General features: G+C 39.8%; 1 protein-coding gene across 3 annotated transcripts in view; it reads left to right on the forward strand.

The window, feature by feature from the left end:
• GRAMD1C (GRAM domain containing 1C) overlaps positions 1–21,311 on the forward strand; it is a 110,658-nt gene that overhangs the window by 22,032 nt on the left and 67,315 nt on the right. For all 3 annotated transcript variants that reach the window (XM_023551783.2, XM_023551784.2, XM_064281474.1), the window contains exons 4-6: positions 12,252–12,355; positions 12,937–13,032; positions 13,992–14,072. In XM_023551783.2, coding sequence (XP_023407551.2) covers positions 12,252–12,355; positions 12,937–13,032; positions 13,992–14,072 — 281 coding nt within the window. The remainder of the gene's footprint in view (positions 1–12,251; positions 12,356–12,936; positions 13,033–13,991; positions 14,073–21,311) is intronic.

Here is a 21,311-nt window from a genome sequence, read left to right on the forward strand (position 1 = left end):
CTCTCATGAACATAGACATTAAAAGCCTAGGCAATTGAGGGACATCTAGGCCAATTGGCATAACATAATTCATAAAGAAAATGTTCTACATCCTACTTTATTAATTAGTGTCTGGGGTCTTAAAAGCTGGTGAGTGACTGTCTAAAATACACCTGTTGCTTCAGTGAGGGGAAGGACAACATGCAGTGCAGGGGAGGTCAGCACAACTGGACCAAAGCAAAAGCTAAGAAGTTTCCTGAGCACATCCGGACACCTTGAGGGACAGAGGAGCTGGGGCCTGCAGACCATAGTTTCAGGGGACATCTAGGTCAGTTGGCATAACAAAGGTTATTAAGAAAATGTTCTGTGTCCCACTTTGGTGAGTGGCATCTGCTGTATTAAAAGCTTGTGAGCGGCCATCTAAGATGCATCAATTTGTCCCATCCCACTTTGAGCAAAGGAGAATGAAGAAAACCAAAGACACAAGGAAAATATTAGCCCAAGAGACTAAAGGACCACATAAACCAGAGACTCCACCAGCCTGAGACCAGAAGAACTAGATGGTGCCTGGCTACCACCAATGACTGCCCTGATAGGGAACAGGACAGTCTGGGACAGAGTGGGAGAAAAGCATGACACAGAACTCAGATTCACGTAAAAAGACCAGACTTAATGGTCTAACAGAGACTGGAGGAACTCCTGAAACTATGGCCCCTGAATGCTCTGTTAACCCAAAACTGAAATCACTCTTGAAGCCTACTCTTCAGACAAAGATTAGAGGGGACTATAAAAAAAAAATACATATGAGGAGTGTGCTTCTTAGTTCAATCAGATACACAAGACAAATAGGTAGCTCCTGCCCAGAGGCAGAATGAGAAGGTAGGAAGGGACAGGAACTGGTTGAATGGACACAGGGAACCTGGGGTTCAAAGGGGAAGTGAGCTGTCACATTGTGGGAATTGCAGCTAATGTCACAAAACAATATGTGTATAGATTTTTGTATGAGAAATTAACTTGAGCTGTAAACTTTAACCTAAAGCAAAATTTGAAAAAAGGAAAAAAATATAAATGGATATTTAAAAAAAGAAAAAAATGGAGTAGAGATAAGAGTAATTTGAAGTAAAAATAAAATACATCTATTGGTCCCATCACATTTGGAGCAAAGGAGAATGAAGAAAACCAGACACAAGGAAAATATTAGTCTAAAGGACTAATGGTCCACATGAACCACAGCCTCCAGCCTGAGCCCAGAGGAACTAGATGGTGCCCAGATACCACCACTGACCATTCTGACAAGAAAAAAAAAATGTTGCCATCAAGTCGATTCGGACTCATTGCAACCCTATAGAACTGAGTTGAGCTGCAACACAGGGCTTCCAAGGAGTGGCTGGTGGATTCAAACTATCCGCCCTTTGGTTAGCAGCCAAGCTTTATAACCACTATGCCACTAGGGCTTCGACCATTCTGACAGGGATCACAATAGAGAGTCCCAGACAGAACAGGAGAAGAATGTAGAACAAAATTCAAATTCACACACACACACACACACACACACACACACACACACACACACACACAATACCAGTCTTACTGCTCTGACAGGGACCAGAGGAACCCCCGAGACTATGGCCCCCAGACACCCTGCTATCTCAAAACCGAAGCCACTCCTGAAGACCACCTTTCAGCCAAAGACTGGACAGGTCTATAAAACAAACAGTAACACGCATGAGGAACGTGCTTCTTAGACCAATCAAATGTATGAGACCAAATGGGCAACACTTGCTCAAAAGCAAAGATGAGAAGGCAGGAAGGGACAGGAAACCTGAATGAATAGACCTGGGAGAGTGCTGACACATGGTAGGGATTGCAACCAATGCCACAAAAGCAATTTGTGTATGAATTTTTTGAATGAGAACCTAATTTGTGCTGTAAATCTTCACCTAAAACACAATAAAATAAAAAAGCCCAGGCAAAATATTAGCAAATCAAATGCAATATATAAAAAAGATAATGGACGATGACCAAGTGAGGCTCATTTCAGGAAGGCAAGGCTGATTCAACACTTGAAAAAATCAACCAATGTAATTAACATTCTTACTGATTCTGTGAAAAATCATGTGATCATCTCAGTAGATGATGCATTTGACAAAATTTGACATCCACTCATAATTAAAAAAATAAACTCCTCAAACTAAGAATGGAAGGGAACTCCTTCAACCTCTTAAAAAGCATCTATGAGAAAAACCACAGCTACTCTCATACTTAATGACGAAGAGGGTGAATACGTTCCACCTAAAATTGTGACCAAGGCGGAGGTGTCCTCTTTCACAACTCCTATTCAACACTGTACCAAAAGTTTTAACCAGTCCAATAAGGCAAAAGAAAATAAAAAGCATGTAGATTGGAAATAAATAAAACTACATTGGCAGATTTTTTTAAATTAACTTTTATTAAGCTTCAAGTGAACATTTACAAATCCAATCAGTCTGTCACATGTAAGTTTACATACATCTTACTCCCTTCTCCCACTTGCTCTCCCCCTATTGAGTCAGCCCTTTCAGTCTCTCGTTTCGTGCCAATTTTGCCAGCTTCCCTCTCTGTCTATCCTCCCATCCCCCCTCCAGTCAAGAGTTGCCAACACACTCTCAAGTGTCCACCTGATTTAATTAGCTCACTCTTCATCAGCATCTCTCTCCCCCCGCTGACCAGTCCCTTTCATGCCTGATGAGTTGTCTTCGGGGATGGTTCCTGTCCTGTGCCAACAGAAGGTCTGGGGAGCATTGCCGCCGGGATTCCTCTAGTCTCAGTCAGACCATTAAGTATGGTCTTTTTATGAGAATTTGGGGTCTGCATCCCGCTGATCTCCTGCTCCCTCAGGGGTTCTCTGTTGTGCTCCCTGACAGGGCAGTCATCGATTGTGGCCGGGCACCAACTAGTTCTTCTGGTCTCAGGATGATGTAGGTCTCTGGTTCATGTGGCCCTTTCTGTCTCTTGGGTTCTTAGTTGTCGTGTGACCTTGGTATTCTTCATTTTCCTTTTCTCCAGGTGGGTTAAGACCAATTGATGCATCTTAGATGGCCGCTTGTTAGCATTTAAGACCCCAGATGCCACATTTCAAAGTGGGATGCAGAATGTTTTCATAATAGAATTATTTTGCCCATTGACTTAGAAGTCCCCTCAAACCATGTTCCCCAGACCCCCGCCCCTGCTCCGCTGACCTTTGAAGCATTCATTTTATCCCAGAAACCTCTTTGCTTTTAGTCCAGTCCAATTGGGCTGACCTTCCTTGTATTGAGTGTTGTCTTTCCCTTCACCCAAAGCAGTTCTTATCTACTGATTGATCAATAAAAAACCCTCTCCCTCCCTCCCTCCCTCCCCCCTACGTAACCACAAAAGTGTGTGTTCTTCTCAGTTTTTACTATTTCTCAAGATCTTATAATAGTGGTCTTATACAATATTTATATTGGCAGATTTTTGGACTGGTTAAAACTTTTAGTACAGTGCTGAATAGGAGTGGTGAGAGAGGCCATCTTTGTCTTGTTCATAATTTTAGGTGGAAAGTATTCACTCTCTCATCAGAGGAGCCCTGGTGGCGCAGTGGTTAAGAGCTCAGCTGCTAACCAAAAAGTCAGCTCCTTGGAATCCCTATAGGGCAGTTCTACTGTGTTCTATAGAATCATTATGAGTTGGAATTGACTCAGTGGCAATGGGTTTTGGTTTTCGGTTACATTGACAGAGGACGTGATTATTCTTGTAGAAAACCCACAAAAAATCTTCTCGAATTAAGGAGTTTATTTAGATCTCAGGATTCAATGTAAATGTACAAAAACCAATCATGTACTTTATGAACAATTTGAACTTAAAAAATACCATTTACATCAGAAACTGTTCAAAGTGAAGTAGTTCGAGATATATTTAGCAAAATATGTATAGGATCTGTATGCTGAAAACTGTAAAACACCAATAAAAGAAGCGAAAGAAGATCTAAATAAATGTTTTGGATTGGAATACTCATTATTGTTAAGATATCAATTTTCTCTCTTCAAAATCCCAGCAAGTTTTTTTTTATAGATAACCACAAATGATTCTGAAATATAAGTGGATAAGCAAAGGAACTATGCGATCTAGAACAATCCTGAAAAAGAAGGGCAAAGTTGGAGGACGCACTACTCAATTTAAAGAATAATTATAAAGCAACAGTAATCAAGACAGTATAGAATTTGCAAAAAGACCCTTAGATCAATGGGGCAGAATAAAGAGCTCAGGTATAAACTCACGCAAATGTCGTGAGCTGATCTTCGACAAGGGTACAAAGGCAATTCAGTTCAGAAAGGACAGTCTTTTCGGCAATGGTGCTGGAACAGTCAGACTTCCATATGTAAAAAAATGAACCTTGACACACACCTCACACTTTATTACAGGTTATTAACTCAAAATGGAGCATAGACTTAAATATAAAATGTAAGACTTCTAGAAGAAAACAGGAGAAATCTGTAAATCTGTGTGGCCTTAGATTTGATGATGAGTTTTTAGATGTCACACTAGCAGCACAGTTCATAAAAGAAGAAAATGATAAATTGGACTTTATCAAAATTAAAATGGAAATACAAGCCACAGACTGGGAGGAACTATTTAATGATCACATAAATGATTTAAAAAAAACTTCTGTACAGAATATATAAATAATTCTTAAAAGTCAATTATAAGAACACAACCTGTCATGGATTGAATTATTTCCCCCCAAAAGAAGTATATGAATTCAGCTAGGGCATGATTCCCAGTGCTGTGTGATTGTCCACCATTTTGTCATCCGATGTGATTTTCCGTATGTGTTGTCAATCCTATCACTATGATCTTAATGAGATGGATTAGCGGCAGTTATGCTGATGAGATACACAAGATCAGACAGTGTCTTAAGCCAATCTCTGTTGAGATATAAAAGAGAGAAGTGAGCAGAGAGACAGGGAGACCTCATACCACCAAGAAAGCAGTGCCAGGAGCAGAGCATGTCCTTTGGACCCAAGGCTTCTGCGCAGAGAAGCTCCTAGTCTGGGGAAAGACTGATGACAAGGACCTTCCTTCAGAGCTGACAGAGAAAATCTTCTCCTGGAGCTGATGCCCTGAATTTGGACTTCTAGCCTATTAGACTGTGAGAGAATAAACTTCTGTTTGTTAAAGCCATCCACTTGTGGTGTTTCTGTTACAGCAACACTGGATGACTAAGACACAACCCAGGAAAAAAATGGGCAGACAGCCATTTTACAAAAGAAGATAAATGGATGACAAGTAAACATAAAAAGATGTTCAGCATCACTTGTTATAGGGAAATTGAAATTAAAAGCACAGTGAAATACATTACACACCTACTAGGATTGCTTAAAAACACTGAAAACATCAAATGGTAAAGAGGATGAAAAGCAGCAGGAACTCCCCATCTGTTATCGGTGGGAAGGCAAAATGGTACAACCTCTTTGGACGACAGGTTGGCAGTTTCTTGTAAAGTTAAATAAACACTTACCATATGACCCAGCAATCCCATTTGTAGGTATTAACCAAGTGAATTGAAAACTTACATTCACAAAAATCTTGTACATGAATGTTTATAGCAGCTTTATTAACAATTGCCAAAAAATTTCGAATAACCGAGATGTCATTCAACGGGTGAATGAATAAACAAGCTGTGGTGTTCCATACAATGTAGTACTATTTAGCAATAAAAGGGAAAAAGCTGTTGATATATACAACAGCATGGATGAATTTTAGATGTGTTTTTGTAAGAGACAAAAGCAAAACCTGACCAAGCTACCAGTGACTAAAGCTAGAAAAATTTGAGCAGTTATTGGATGATTAGAGTTAAAACAATATCTGTGAGTCCATACTGATATAAATAAATGTTTGAATAATTAAATGGTGAGAAAACACAGCTCTTCTAGAATCACAGTAATATCTCCAGGTAATTTATATGCACATTAAAGTTTGAGAAGTCCTGGTCTAGGGAATAGCACTGTCAAACCATACCTAAGGGTGAGTCTTACTAGGTTCTTACACTGTGAACGTGTAATGGGGAGGAAAGTCTCTAAAATATTTTAACCAATCCATGTGTACTGATACAATTGATTTTACCAGTCTGACCCCATGTCTAACATCCAGTATGGTGAAGAACAACCCACTCATTTCACCAGGGGAAACCGTTTTCTAATGTGTATATGCTAATTAGCAAAAACATTTGATGTTGAATAGTGATAAAGTTACGTTTAGGGCTTATAGTACCCCTGATGGAGTATAGTCCTTCTTGTTAAATTGTTAACTGACCCATCCCAGTGTGAATCACTGATTAGGACAACTAACTATCCCTAGAATATTTTTAAAAATCTGCTTTAGCTGGAGTCTGTATATCCACTTTTTCACTCCTTGTGTTAATTTGTGCCTTCTTTTTTTTTTTAAAGTTAATCTCAGCCAAAGAAATATTAAAATTAAAAATAAATTTGATGCAAAAATTCTACTTCTAGAAATCCATATGGCATGATGAGGTACCTCAACTCCCCCACACTTCTGGCCTGTACTGAATGTAGGCAAAGTGAGGCTCTGGTGGGAAGAGAAAGGCTCTGGGCAGAGGATGGAAATGCTGGTAGCTGGAAATTGGGCTGGTGTACGCTGAAATGCACCAAGGGACACGGGAGGGGCATAGCGTCTGTTAAAATCTATAATCCTTAGGGAAATGTTATCATGAATCAAAAGTCTGCACACCAAAAAGCCCTAGGCCCCAATGGATGCTTTACAGGTGAGTTTTATCCAACATTCAAAGGACAGTCCTTCTTTATACACTAGAAAAGGAGTAAAAAGAGTAACATTTCCCTCATTTATTTTTGGAGTTATTTTAACGTTGACACAAGTGGGGTGGGAGAGAGGAAATGAATTACGTAGTCCTGTGGTTGCCCTTTCATATTATGGATGAAGGACTAGATGGATTAAGTAGTTGGTGGGGGTCGCCTCTGTAGGTGTATAGCTCTGTTTTCCCAGGAGAACTCTCCCCGAGGGAGAGGCAGGAGCTGGAGAGGAAGCATATCGACTGACACAGCCTTCATTTTGTGCAGAGAAAAGGAGACACACTCGGATTTCTGCCCCCAACCTTAAGTGCCAAAATGAGAAGAGCTTTACTCTGGGGCCCTAATACTTACACTAGGAGGTGTAACCTTTCCTAGGCATGTACTTCCAGCCCTTACGTTTTTATTGGATTACCAGTGGTGGGTAAATATGACCGCTGTGTTGGGGAAGGTGGGTGAGTGCAGGTGACTTCTGCCACAGGGTAGGCCATTACCTGATGTCTGTCTCTATTGAAATAATCCTTCTTTACACCTGCTGGTGGTAAGCATGGGGTCTCTGGGATGATACAGGGAAGAATGGCTCTTTCCCCTGCTGCAGCTCCTCCCATTTGTTTTCTGAAGTGCAGCTTTCTCCCACTCTAGTTTGTTACTGGAAACCCTGGTGGCTTCGTGGTTAAGAGCTACGGCTGCCAACCAAAAGGTCAGCGGTTTGAATCCACCAGACACTCCTTGGAAACTATAGGGCAGTTCTACTGTGCCCTATAGGGTTGCTATGAGTTGGAATTGACTTGATGGCAAAGGGTAGTTTATTATTAGTACCCACTTTCTATCTTCCAGAAGTACATTAAACCGTCTAATCTGCTGATATACCCATTCTTATACTCACCCCTCGGTACTGTTATGAGTGTAATCTTTTTATACGTATTCCCTGTTATCTCAGAGGAATTTTGGAGAAGGAGGGGAAATGAATATATGTCCAGTCTCCCTCCCAATTTGGACCGGAAGTTCCATGTACCAATTTTTTTTTTACTAGTACAACAGTATTTATACTTCTAGATATGTTTATTCTTTTAAAAATATTCACCTTGGTGGAATTTTTCAGTGATGTCTTTCCTCAAAACATTTTTTAACCCCTCTGATTAACTGAGTGAACAAGGTAGATGGTCGAGCTGGACAATGCAATTTCAGGTAAAAGGCAAACAAAATAACAAAAACAATGTAAACTATAAAAAAATGAGAATAGTTATCTTTTGTAATTTAAATACTAAATCTGAAAACTTAAAAAATTTTTAAAATCAGTGTCAGCATTATTGGGCTGCTAAAGATGATTGCTACTAGAGAGGAAGACTTGAAGATGTCTATTTTCTGACATGATTGTTTAGAGATAAGGTCTCTTACTTCATTGTCACTTCCTTTATGGATATGTCTAAGTTCTTCTATAAAACTAAGTACTACATCTTATCTTTTTAAATATATGTATATCACTTGTTGTGGGAGACTTGGTGGCACAGTGCTTAAGAGCTCAGCTGGTAACCAGAAAGGTCGGCAGTTCAAATCCACCAGGCTCTCTTTGGAAACTCTATGGGGCAGTTCTGCTCTGTCCTATAGCGTCGCTATGAATCGGAATCGACTCAACGGCAATGGGTTTGGTTTTTTTTTTGGTATTCCGATAACACTTTGTACATGTTTCATCTATATCTTTTATTATAGTTATTAAAACAAATCTTTCAGAGTTGAGGCCATTCAATTAGGCTGAAATGGATTATATAACTATTAACTTCATGTTAAGGAGCCCTGGTGGGGCAAATGGCGAAGCACTTGGTCCCTCACTGAAAGGACGGCAGTTTGAACCCACCCAGCAGTTCTGTGATCTGCTCCTGTAAATGTTGTCATTCATTGTGTTCCAACTCACAGCAACCCTACAGGACGGGGTAGAACTGCCCCATAAGGTTTCCTAGGCTGTAATCTTTACAGGAACCGCTGACTCTTCAGTTAGCAGCAGAACTCTGAACCGCTGCACAACATAAAGATTACAGCCAAGAAGGCCCTATGGGGCAGTTCTGCGCTGTCACATGGGTGGCTACAAGTCAAAATCGACTTGATGGCACCTAACAACAACAACAATTTGATTTGAATACGCTGCATCGAAGTGACCTGAGTTGCTTGACTAATTCACTTAATTTTATTCTAATTTTCTAGTAACCAATTAGTATAAAGTTATAAAATCTACTGAGATGGCCACTCTGCTCCTTGGCTTTAGGCGCACCATTCTCATAACAAATTATGGATAATATTGCCAAGAATGGGAATTCCAGAACACTTAATTGTGCTCTGGTGGAACCTGTGTGTAGATCAAGAGCCAGTCATTTGAACAGAGCAAGGAGGTATACATGGTTTAAAATAGGAAGAGATGTATGTTAGGGTTTTATCCTTTCACCATACTTATTCAGTCTGTGTGCTGGGGAATAACCTGAGAAGCTGGACTATATGAAGAAGAACAAGGCATCAGGATTGGAGGAAGACTCATTACCAACCTGCGATATACAGATAACACAACCTTGTTTGCTGAAAGTGAAGATGACTAGAAGCACTTACTGATGAAGATCAAAAACTACAGCCTTCAGTATGGATTATTGTTGTTAGGAGCCGTTAAGTTGGTTCCTAATCAAAGTTACCCTATGTACAAAAAAAGAAAACACTGCCTAGTCCTGTGCCATCTTCACAATCATTGTTATGTTTGAGCCCATTGTTGCAGCCACTTTGTCAATCCATCTCATCAAGGGTCTTCCTCTTTTTCGCTGGTCCTCTACCTTACCAAGCAGGGTGTTCTTCTGCAGGGACTAGTCCCTCCTGATAATGTGTCCAAAGTATGCAAGATGAAGTCTCGCCATCCTTGCTTCTAAGGAGCATTCTGGTTGTACTTTTTCCTGTATGGATTATACCTCAATACAAAAAAAACGAAAATCTTCACAACTGGACCGATAAGTAACATCATGATAAACAGAGAAAAGATGGAAGTTGTCAAGGATTTCATTTTACTTGGATCCACAATCAACAGCCATGGAAGCAGCAGTCAGACAATGCACTGCACTGGGCAAATCTGCTGCAAAAAACCTCTTTAAAATCTTAAAAAGCAAAGATATCACTTTGATGACTAAGATGGGCCTGACCCAAGCCATGGTATTTTCATGTGAAAGCTGGACAGTGAATAAGGAAGATGGAAGAAGAATTGATGCATTCGAATTATGGTTTTGGCGAAGAATATTGAATATACTGTGGACTGCCAGAAAAATGAACAAATCTGTCTTGGAGGAAGTACATCCAGAATGCTCCTTACTTCCCCTCACTTACTTTGAATGTGTTATCAGGGAGGACCCAACTCTGGAGAAGGACCTCATGCTTGGTAAAGTAGAGGGTCAGTGAAAAAGAGGAAGACCCTCAACAAGATGGTTTGACACGGTGACTGCAACAATGGGCTGATACATACCTACTATTATGAGGAAGGAGCCCTGGTTGCACAGTGGTTAAGCACTTGGCTGCGACCTGAAAGGTTGGTGGCTTAAACCCACCAACGGCTTCTCGGGAGAAAGATGTGGCAGTCTGTTTCCATGAAGATTTACAGCCTTGGAAACCCTATGGGGGCAATTCTACTCTGTCCTATAGGGTCACTATGAGTCGAAATCGACTCAATGGCCATGGGTTTCTTGTGAGGCTGGTGCAGAACCAGGCAATGTTTTATTCTGTTACACATAAAGTTGTTAAGAGCAGGAGTCGACTCGACAGCACCTAACAGCAATGTAAATAGTGTGGTGGTTTTCAAAATGTGGCCTACGGACTCACAACATTAAAATCACCAGGTACCCTGTAGACATCGCAGAATTCTTGATCCTGTCCCAGACTTATTTAATCAGAACTTCTGGGGGTGAAGGCCCAGCAATCTGTGTTTTAACAAGCCTGCCAGGTAATTCTCACCTGAAGTTTGACAGCCACAGAATTAATATTTCAGTGGTTTAGATAAAAATTTCAGGACAACTCAAGGCGGTCTTTCGACGAATCCCTGTTCTAGATATGCACACTAGTCAATGAATGACGTTCTCTGCTTAGTTATTAGGACTTTTTGTTTGGTGGCATCACAGTTTTGTTTTGCTGAAGGAAGTGTAGAGGAAGACTGAATTACTGTGTGCAATTCTTATTAGTTGCTTAGAAATTGAATATGACCAAGTTTAAATACTTCGAGGTTTATGTAACATTTTCCTAAAGTTGCTAGTCACTTTATAGAGGTTTACAATTTTGTGATTACAATAAAGTAGGTATCCCCTCAGCAGCCCTTTGTATCCTTTAATATCGATAATTTAGCAACACTTTACATTGGAAACCTGGGTGGCGTAGTGGTTAGGTGCTACGGCTGCTAACCAAAAGGTCAGCAGTTCGAATCTACCAGGCACTCCTTGGAAACTCAATGGGGCAGTCTACTCTGTCCTGTAGGGTCACTATGAGTCAAAATTGACTCGACGGCAATGGGTTTGGGTTTTTTTTTTTTTTTTTTTGGTGTACATTAGCCATAGAGCCAGATCTTGGTCTTGGAGGCATAGTATTAACATGTTGGTTGACAGTGGCAGTTAAGACTCTTAATTTTGCTGGATTTTAGTGCTGAGGTGGAAGGATCACCTTTGAAACCCACTTAAGATTTATACAGTTTTCTGTGTCATCTTTGACCCCACTCTCGTCCCCATCTAACATTGAATCAATCACCAATTCCCAGTCAGTTCTACCTCTTAAATATTGCTGGATCTAACTACTTCTTTCTCTTTATACTGTCATCCCTGGGCCTTAGCCACCATCCACTTTCTCCTGGACTAGCACAGTAGCCTTCCCAACTGATTTATCTGAACCCATTCTCGTAGCGCAAATGGAGTGATCTTTTAAAAACATACTTTTGATCATGTCTCTTTCACTTAAAACTCATCAATGGCTTCTGATAAAGCCGGAAGTCCAAAGCCTGTGAGACCTTCTCCAGCCCGGAGGTCTATTTTCTTGTAGATAAGTGTGCTGTGTTTCTTTCTACCATGGAGCCTTTGTGCATGCTGTTCCGTGTAGTCCACTGGCCCTTGGTGGATCCTTAGATCTCAGTTTAAAGGTCAATTTTTTAGGAAAACCCCTCCTGACGTATTAACCCCCACCCCCACGTACCTGAATGCCTCTTGTCATACGTTCTCATGGCCTTCTCTGCACTTTGGTGTTATCATAGCTACTTTTGTGTTTACTCGTTTATCATCCTTCTAGGGCAAGGGCCATTTCTGGTTTATTCACCAGTGTAACTCTAGTGCCCAAAATATATGAATGACTGAATGGACAAACAACAGCAACTTTTATATGTTAAAATAGTGTAAGGTTCATTAAGCTGCCAGATTTCTATAAATAAGCTGTTCCTTATTTTTGTGTGTATAGATTATGCTTGTGCTCTTCAGAGAGACATTTTGCTACAGGGACGACTATACCTTTCAGAAAACTGGCTCTGTTTCTATAGCAACATCTTCAGATGGGAAACTACAGTAAGACATATTTTGCATTTGATTTGTTGATACAAATAATTGTAGAGATGAAATGTGTATAGTCCTAATAACCACATAATTTAGATTCTGAAGTAAATTTATATATATTTGTATATCTATATTGGTGCACATATAAATGTATTTATATATTGTATGCATAATGCTTAATATATTTTTCTTAATATATTGAGCTCCATTTGTGCATATTTAATACAGTTAGAGAAAGAGATTCCAGATTGAGAACAACTTGAGCTTATATCCTGATGGCTGCCAAACCCATGCCTTATTGACAGACTGTCTGAATTTTACTTGTGTGTTTGCATGTTAATGTGGAACAAGAACACCCACATGCCTTTTCATACCTTGTCCTGATGTTAGACAGAGGAACTGATGGAGAAATGTCCTGAAGGGAAGAATGTCTGACTTCTTATTTTTCTCAGAGAATACAAGCACGTGCTTAAACTCCTTTAGGGTTTTCAGTTTAGTATTCTGGATTAGATTGATGTAAATACTTGGTATTTTGTGTTGTATATGTTTCTGGAAAATACATTTTACAATGTTTCATTTTTTTATGTGTTTAGATTTCTATAGCTTTAGAGGATATAACCTTCATGACCAAGGAGAAGACGGCTCGACTCATCCCAAATGCGATCCAAATCGTCACAGAGGGCGAAAAGGTGAAATACTGTTCCATCGTCACCGTGTTACATAACATAAAGGAAGTCTGCCTCATACTGGCAATCAATGCTGTGAACATAGGCAGTTCTTTTCTGGAGTTAGGAATATCTAGTACAGATAACAAAAACCAAAACCAAGGTTATAATCTTTATGGAAGCAGACTGCCATGTCTGTCTCCCGAGGAGCCACTGGTGGGTTCCAACCACTGACTTTTTGGTTAGCAGCCGAGTGCTCAACCACTCCACCACCAAGGCTCCTTGCATTTATGGACATGTATGCATACATGTGGAGCCCTGGTGGCGCAGAGGTTAAGAGCTTGGCTGCTAACCGAAAGGTTGGCATTTTGAATCTAGAAGCTACTCCTTGGAAACCCTACGGGGCACTTCAGTTCTGTCCTGTAGGGCCGCTATGAGTCAAAACAAACTCAACGGCACATAACAACAGCAACATATCTGTAAATTGTAGAGATTAAGTATTTCTGGATTTTGTAGAAGACTGAAAGGTGATAAAATTTAAAATTAAGATCCTTAAATCTGTTTCTGAAATCCACTTAAAAATTCTTTGTGTATACTTAGCTTAAATGGCAACCAATTTATATCTCTGCAAAGTTCATAATAACAGAAATTTTTCATAATTCTTCTGTTGATTTTAATAGTGAAACTATGACATTCATAAATAGCTACCTATTTCAAGCCCTTTTCCTTAGTAAATACTGATAAAATTATATTTGCTAAGGTACTAGCTATTCTAAGATACAGTTTGTAAAGACATTTTGTTCGTAGAGACATTTCCTGTTTTTTTCTATTGTAGCAAAAAGTTAGATAAAAATAATATATAAGTAGGCAGTGGTGACCTAGTAGTTTTGCATTGACCGTAACATGTCCTAGCCAACTTTGTGACAGATACTTTCCCTTTATTTTCCAAGACACTAAAACTGTCCTCTTATTTTTCCTTGCAGTTTTTCTTTACATCTTTTGTCGCCAGGGATAAAAGTTACCTGAGTATCTTCAGGTTATGGCAGAATGTGTTATTAGACAAGGTAAGTGCTCATTTCAGGGGAAGATGCGTATTACAATAACAACTTTCCAGTGTTTAGAGTTGAAGAACTGCTTTTTATTTTTCCGTATTTAATTTTGATTAGACTATGCAAATTCCAAGAAGAAAACCTGAAGCAAAACAAGGTTCTCAGTTACAAGTTCACATGTCAGTTGTAATCCCTAGGACAACCGCCAAGAAAACAACTTTTAAAAATTTGGTAAAAGAAACAAAGAGGAATTAAAATGGTACCCTGGAAAATATCTATTGTTTTTTCTGATGGGATCTTTTTTTTTCTTTTTATTTATTGTGCTTTAGGTGGAAGTTTACAAACCAAGTCAGTCTCTCATACAAAAAGCCATATCTACCCCGCCGTGCCCTCCCAGCTGCTCTCCCCTTAATGAGACAGCACACTCCTCCTCTCCACCCTGTATTCCCCATGTCCGTTCAACCAGCTCTTGTCCCTTCTTCCTTCTCATCTTGCCACCAGACAGGAGTTGCTCACATAGTCTTATGTGTCTACTTGAGCCATGAAGTTCACTCCTGACCAGGATCATTGTCTATCTTATATTCCAGGCCAATCCCTGTCTGTAGAATTGGTTTCAAGAATGATTCCAATCTTGGGTTATCAAAAGGTCTGGGGACCATGACCGTCAGGGTCCCTCCAGTCTCTGTCAGACCGTTAAGCCTGGTCTTTTTACTAGAATTTAAGTTCCGCATCCCACCGTTCTGACCTATCAGGGATTCTCTGTTGTGTTCTCCGTCAGGGCAGTGATCAGTGGTAGCTGGGCACCATCTAGTTCTTCTGGTCTCAGGCCGATGGAGTCTCTGGTTTATGTGGCCCTTTCTGTCTCTTGGGCTCGTATTTACCTTGTCTTTGGTGTTCTTCATTCTCCTTTGCTTCAGGTGGGTAGAAAATATCTATTTAATACAAAAGAAGGCAGTAATGGAGGAGTAGAGGAACAAACAAGACATGACATACAGAAAACAAATAGCAAAATGGTAGACATTACACTAAATTGTTAAGCGTAAGCAAGTCCAATCAAAAGAAAGAAATTGGCAGAATCGAAGAAAAAACATGATCCAGTGGTCTACTATCAGGTTTACAGGTGAGCCCACCGAGAAACTGAGGTCTGAACCTTAATGAAGAAACGGAACAGAGCTCCCTGAAGAGGGAGGAAGTGGAAGAACTGCTGTCTGTGGAGAAAAAAGCTCCATCTTAGCGTTGTAAAGCTCCATCCACTGGCTGGCAGTAAAATCTAACCCTCTCCCAAGACAGCTTGATGTCACCTGTGGTCTTGATGCACGCTCATGGAGTGTTGCCACCTTTACAGTGGTTATATCTTTTAACTTTTCGTGTTATTTCATTACATTATCGTTGAACATGCAACTTTTTTTTTCAGTTTTTTTTTTTAATTTTTATTGTGCTTTAAGTGAAAGTTTACAAATCAAGTCAGACTCTTATACAAAAGTTTATAAACAGCTTGCTATATACTCCTAATTTCTCTCCCTCTAATGAGACAGCACACTTCTTCCCTCCACTCTCTCTTTTCATGTCCTTTCTACCAGCTTCTGACCCCCTCTACCCTCTCATCTTCCCTTCAGACAGGAGATGCCAACATAGTCTCATGTGTCTACTTGTTCCAAGAAGCCCACTCTTCACCAGTATCATTGTCTATCCCATAGTCCAGTCCAATCCCTGTCTGAAGAGTTGGCTTTGGGAATGGTTCCTATCTTGGGCTAACAGAAGGCATGGGGACCATGACCTCCTGAGTCCTTCTAATCTCAGTCAGACCATTAAGTCTGGTCTTTTTACAAGAACTTGGGATCTGCACCCCACTGTTCTCCTGCTCCCTCAGGGGTTCTCTGTTGTGTTTCCTGTCAGGACAGTCATCGGTTGCATCCAGGCACCGTCTAGTTCTTCTGGTCTCAGGCTGATGTAGTCTCTGGTTTATGTGGTCCTTTCTGCCTCTTGGGCTCATAATTACCTTGTGTCTTTGGTGTTCTTCATTCTCCTTTGATCCAGGTGGGTAGAGACCAATTGATGGCTCTTAGATGGCCTCTTGCTAGTGTTTAAGACCCCAGATGCCACTCTCCAAAGTGGGATGCAGAATGTTTTCTTAATAGATTTTATTATGCCAATTGACTTAGGTGTCCCCTGAAACCATGGTCCCCGAACCCCCACCCCTGCTACGCTGGCCTTTGAAGCATTCAGTTTATTCAGGAAACTTCTTTGCTTTTGGTTTAGTACAGTTGTGCTGACCTCTTCTGTGCTGTGTGTTGTCTTTCACTTCACCTAAAATAGTTCTTATCTACTATCTAATTAGTGAAAGTCCCTTTCCCTCCCTTCCTCCCTCCCTCCCCAGTCTCATAACCATCAAAGAATATTCTCTTCTCTGTTTAAACTATTTTTCGAGTTCTTATAATAGTGGTCTTATACAATATTTGCCCTTTTGCAGCTGACTAATTTCACTCAGCATAATGTCTTCCAGATTTCTCCATGTTATGAAATGTTTCATGGATTCATCTTTGTTCTTTATCGATGTGTAATATTCTATTGAGGGAATATACCATAGTTTATTTATCCATTCATCTGTCGATGGGCACCTTGGTTGCTTCCATCTTTTTGGAATTGTAAACAGTGCTGCAGTGAACATGGGTGTGCATATCTGTTTGTGTAAAGGCTTTTACTTCTCTAGGATATATGCCAAGGAGTGGGATTGCAGGGTCGTATGGTTGTTCTATTTCTAGTTTTTTAAGGAAGCGCCAAATCAATTTCCAAAGTGGTTGTACCATTTTACATTCTCACCAGCAGTGTATAAGTGTTCCACTCTCTCCACAGCCTCTCCAACATTTATTATTTTGTGTTTTTTGGATTAATGCCCACCTTGTTGGAGTGAGATGGGATCTTCTCGTAGTTTTGGTTTGCATTTCTCTAATGGCTAATGATCGTGATTATTTCTTCATGTATCTGTTAGCTACCTGAATGTCTTCTGTAGTGAAGTATCTGTTCCTGTCCTTTGCCCATTTTTTAATTTGATAATTTGTCTTTTTGTAGTTGAGTTTTTGCAGTATCATATAGATTTTAGACATCAGACCCTGATTGGAAATGCCATAGCTAAAAACTTTTTCCCAGTCTGTAGGTAGTCTTTTTACTCTTTTGGTGAAGTCTTTGGATGAGCATAGGTGTTTGATTTTTAGGAGCTCCCAGTTATCTAGTTTTTCTTCTATGTTCTTTATGTTTTGTATACTGTTTATGCCATGTATTAGGGCTCCTAACTTCCCTATTTTTTCTTCCGTAATCTTTATCGTTTTGAATTTTGTATTTAGGTCTTTAATCCATTTTGAGTTCGTTTTTGTGCATGGTGTGAGGTATGGGTCTTGTTTCACTTCTTTGCCGATAGATATCCAGTTATGCCAGCACCATTTGTTAAAAAGACTGTTTTTTCCCCATTTAATTGACTTTGGGCCTTTGTCAAATATCAACTGCTTATATGTGGATAGATTTATGTCTGGATTCTTAATTCTGTTCCATTGTTCTATGTATCTGTACCAGTACCAGGCTGTTTTGACTACCAAAACCAAGCCCACTGTGGTCGAGTCGATTCCGACTCATAGCGACTCTATAGGACAGAGTAGAACTACCACATAGAGTTTCCAAGGAGAGCCTGGCGGATTTGAACTGCCGACTTCTTGGTTAGGAGCTGTAGCACTTAAATACTACACCACCAGGGTTTACATTTTGACTACTGTGGTCGTATAATAAGTTCCAAAATCAGGTAGAGTGAGACTTCCCACTTTGTTCTTCTTTTTCAGTAATGCTTTACTTATCCGGGGCCTCTTTCCCTTCCATATGAAGTTGGTGATTTGTTTCTCCATCTCATTAAAAAATGTCATTGGAATTTGGATTGGAATTGCATTGTATGTATAGATCACTTTTCATAGAATAGACATTTTTACGATAAGTCTTCCTATCCTTGAGCAAGGTATGTTTTTCCACTCATGTAGGTCTCTTTTGGTTTCTTGCAGTAGGGTCTTGTAGTTTTCTGTGTATGAGTCTTTTACATCTCTGGTAAGATTTATTCCTAAGTATTTTATCTTCTTGGGGGCGACTGTAAATGGTATTGATTTGGTGATTTTCTTTTCGATGCTCTTTTTGTTGGTGTAGAGGGATCTAACTGGTTTTCGTATGTTTATCTTGTATCCTGATACCCTGCTGAACTTTTCTATTAGCTTCAGTGTTTTCTTGATGATTCCTTGTGTATAAGATGATGTCATCTGCAAATAGAGATACTTTTACTTCTTCCTTACCAATCTGGATGCCCTTTATCTCTTTGTCTAGCCTAGTTGCTCTGGCTAGGACCTCCAGCACAATGTCGAATAAGAGTGGTGATAAAGAGCATCCGAACATGCAACTTTTTATTTCAAGCATCTGCTACACTCTTATTTTAATAAACAGGAAGGTGGCAATTACTGCTGTGTACTAAAAGGTTTTTTTTTTTTTACTTAGACAAAAATCAGTGTTTAAGTGTATACTAAGTGTTAGATACTATACAGAATTTATGAAAGTTGAGAGTGGAATCTCAGTTTTAAAACTCTCCTGACTGAAATTTTAAGCACTGTAGGATTCACCCAGAATGGGAACTAGAAGAACAAACAATACTTTTCCGGTATTCGCCTGGTGATCTTTGAGGAAGCATCATTTTTTAGCACACCAATATCAATAACAGTAATAGCAGCTGGCATGTGTGAATAATTCATTCTTGGTATACATCATGTGTATATTTTTATAAGCCTCAGTTGCCTTCCAGTTTTTTAGAGTGAGAAAGCCACATCGATTGATTTCTCGATCTTATGTAATACTGTAAGAAAAAGTTAAAAAAAAAAAAATCTGTAAAATACACCGTATAATTACAAAATCCTGTCAACCTTATAAATAATTTAAGTAATACATTTTATATACATTAAAAATATTATTAAAGAATATAAGTGCAGAATACTCATGATTACTTGTAATGGGGAAATCCAAGAGTAGAAATGAATATGTTAACTTCTGCTTCCTTCCTTCATGAGAAGACCTTAAAAACAAAGCAAATTAACCTAGAAAAAGAGATTATTTAATTAAATAAATACTACAAAATGACTGTAAAATCACGTGTGTGAGTGTGTGTGTTTTAATTTATTTCTCCAGTAAAAGGTAAATCCACAATAGCAGAAAAAACTGAAGCCAAATGCTGCGCCTTTGAAAATGGAAGTTTTTAAAAGTGTATTTTAAAACTCCTTGATGCTTTGCTTCTGAAAGGACAGTTTATCCCAGATATTTGGCTTAACCTAAGTCCTCATTTAGACATGAGTGTTTAAATTTTCAGTACGGTCACTCATGAAGTAATTTATAACACCTCAGCAACATTCCTAGCCTTTGTCAGTGCGCTGAGTGTGTGGAATTTGTGGGGCCAGGGTACAGTGGCAGCCCCATTCTTTGACACAAACAATTGATGTTTTCTCAGTCTTTGTAAAGAGCTGTGTAGCCATGGCTCAAGGTAAGTTCCTAGGCCCTTCCCCACCCCACCCTCATCTCCTTTGCCTAGCTTAGCCGCTCCACCCGTATACATACTTCCATGTTCTCACAGAGAGCCCAGCTACCTGTTTTTTGTAATATATATATATATTTTTATTGAACTTTAGATGAAGGTTTACAGAACAAACTAGTTTCTCATCAAACAATACACACATTGTTGTATGACATTGGTTAACAACCCCACAACATGTCAACACTCTCCCTTCTCAACCCTGGGTTCCCTGTTACCAGCTTTCCTGTCCTGTCCTGCCTTCCAGTCCCTGCCCCAGGGCTGGTGTGCCCCTTTAGTCTTGTTTTGTTCCATGGTCCTGTTCAATCTTTTGCTGAAGGGTGAACCGCAGGAGTGACCTCATCACTGAGCTGAAAGGGTGTCCGGGGGCCATACTCTCAGGGTTTCTCCAGTCTCTGTCAGGCCAGCAAATCTGGTCTTTCTTTTTGAGTTAGAATTTTGCTCTACATTTTTCTCCACCTCTATTTTCTCCAGAACCCTCTATTGTGATTCCTGTCAGAGCAGACAATGGTGGTAGCCGGACACCATCTAGTTGTGCTCCATCACTCTGGTGGAGGCCGTGGTAGATGTGGTCCATTAATCCTTTGGACTAATCTTGCCCTTGTGTGTTTAGTTTTCTTCATTCTTTCTTGCTTCCAAAGGGGTGAGACCAGTGGAATATCCTAGGTGGCTGCTCACAGGCATTTAAGTCTCCAGACGCTACTCACCAAAGTAGGATGTAGACCATTTTCTTTATAAACTATGTTATGCCAGTTGAGCTAGATGTCTCTTGAGGCCATGGTCCCCACAGCTCTCAGCCCAGCAACTCTGTCCGTCAGGGAGTCTGGATGAGTCTGTGGAGCCACTGTGGCCTTCCAGCTACCTGTTTTTATATGGCCCCCAGGCTAAGAATGGTTTTACATTTTTAAGTGTTGTTTAAAAAAAATCAAAAGTAGATTTCATGGCACATGATAATCATACAAAATTCAAATTTCAGTGTCCATAAGTAAAGTTTTATTGAAACACTTTACTCACTCGTCTGTGGCTGCTTTCACGCTACAATGACAGTAGCTGAAACTGAGACTGTATGGCTTGCAAAACCTAAAATATTTACCATCTGGTCCTTTTATAGAAACAGCTTGTTGACTCCTAAACAGTTCTACAGCCAAATTTATCTTTAGGAAAAAAAAAAAAAAATGCCTGCTTATATGAATTAGTCTCCTGCTTACTACCTACGGCCTTTGCAATGAAAATCTAAAATTTTAAATAGGGCCTCCATGATCTGTCCCCAGCCCACCACTGCAAGCTCACCTCAATACACCCTGCCCGCTCTTGTCTTCTTAAATGTTCTGCATTTGTTTTGGAACAGGGGTCTTCAAACATTTTTTTTTCACCCTGAAAAGCCGTGGCCCTCTTATCCCTGCTTCTAAGTTCTAACTCAAACTCGTTAATCAAACCTAAGTCAGGGGCCTTGTTTTACCTGCCTATAACATCTTGTACTTTTCCTTTGTAACATTTATTACAATTATAATTATTTGTTCTACTCCTGTTCTCTTTGTGTGACTCAAACACCTTGAGGACAAGGATCATGTCTGTTTTGTTCATTGTCTATCTCCAGTGACTAACTGAGTGTTTGGCATGTTTCTGGTTTGACATATATCCTGGCTTATCCAGGA

Source organism: Loxodonta africana, chromosome 1 (genome assembly GCF_030014295.1).
Source record: "Loxodonta africana isolate mLoxAfr1 chromosome 1, mLoxAfr1.hap2, whole genome shotgun sequence".
Taxonomy (NCBI): Eukaryota; Metazoa; Chordata; class Mammalia; order Proboscidea; family Elephantidae; genus Loxodonta; species Loxodonta africana.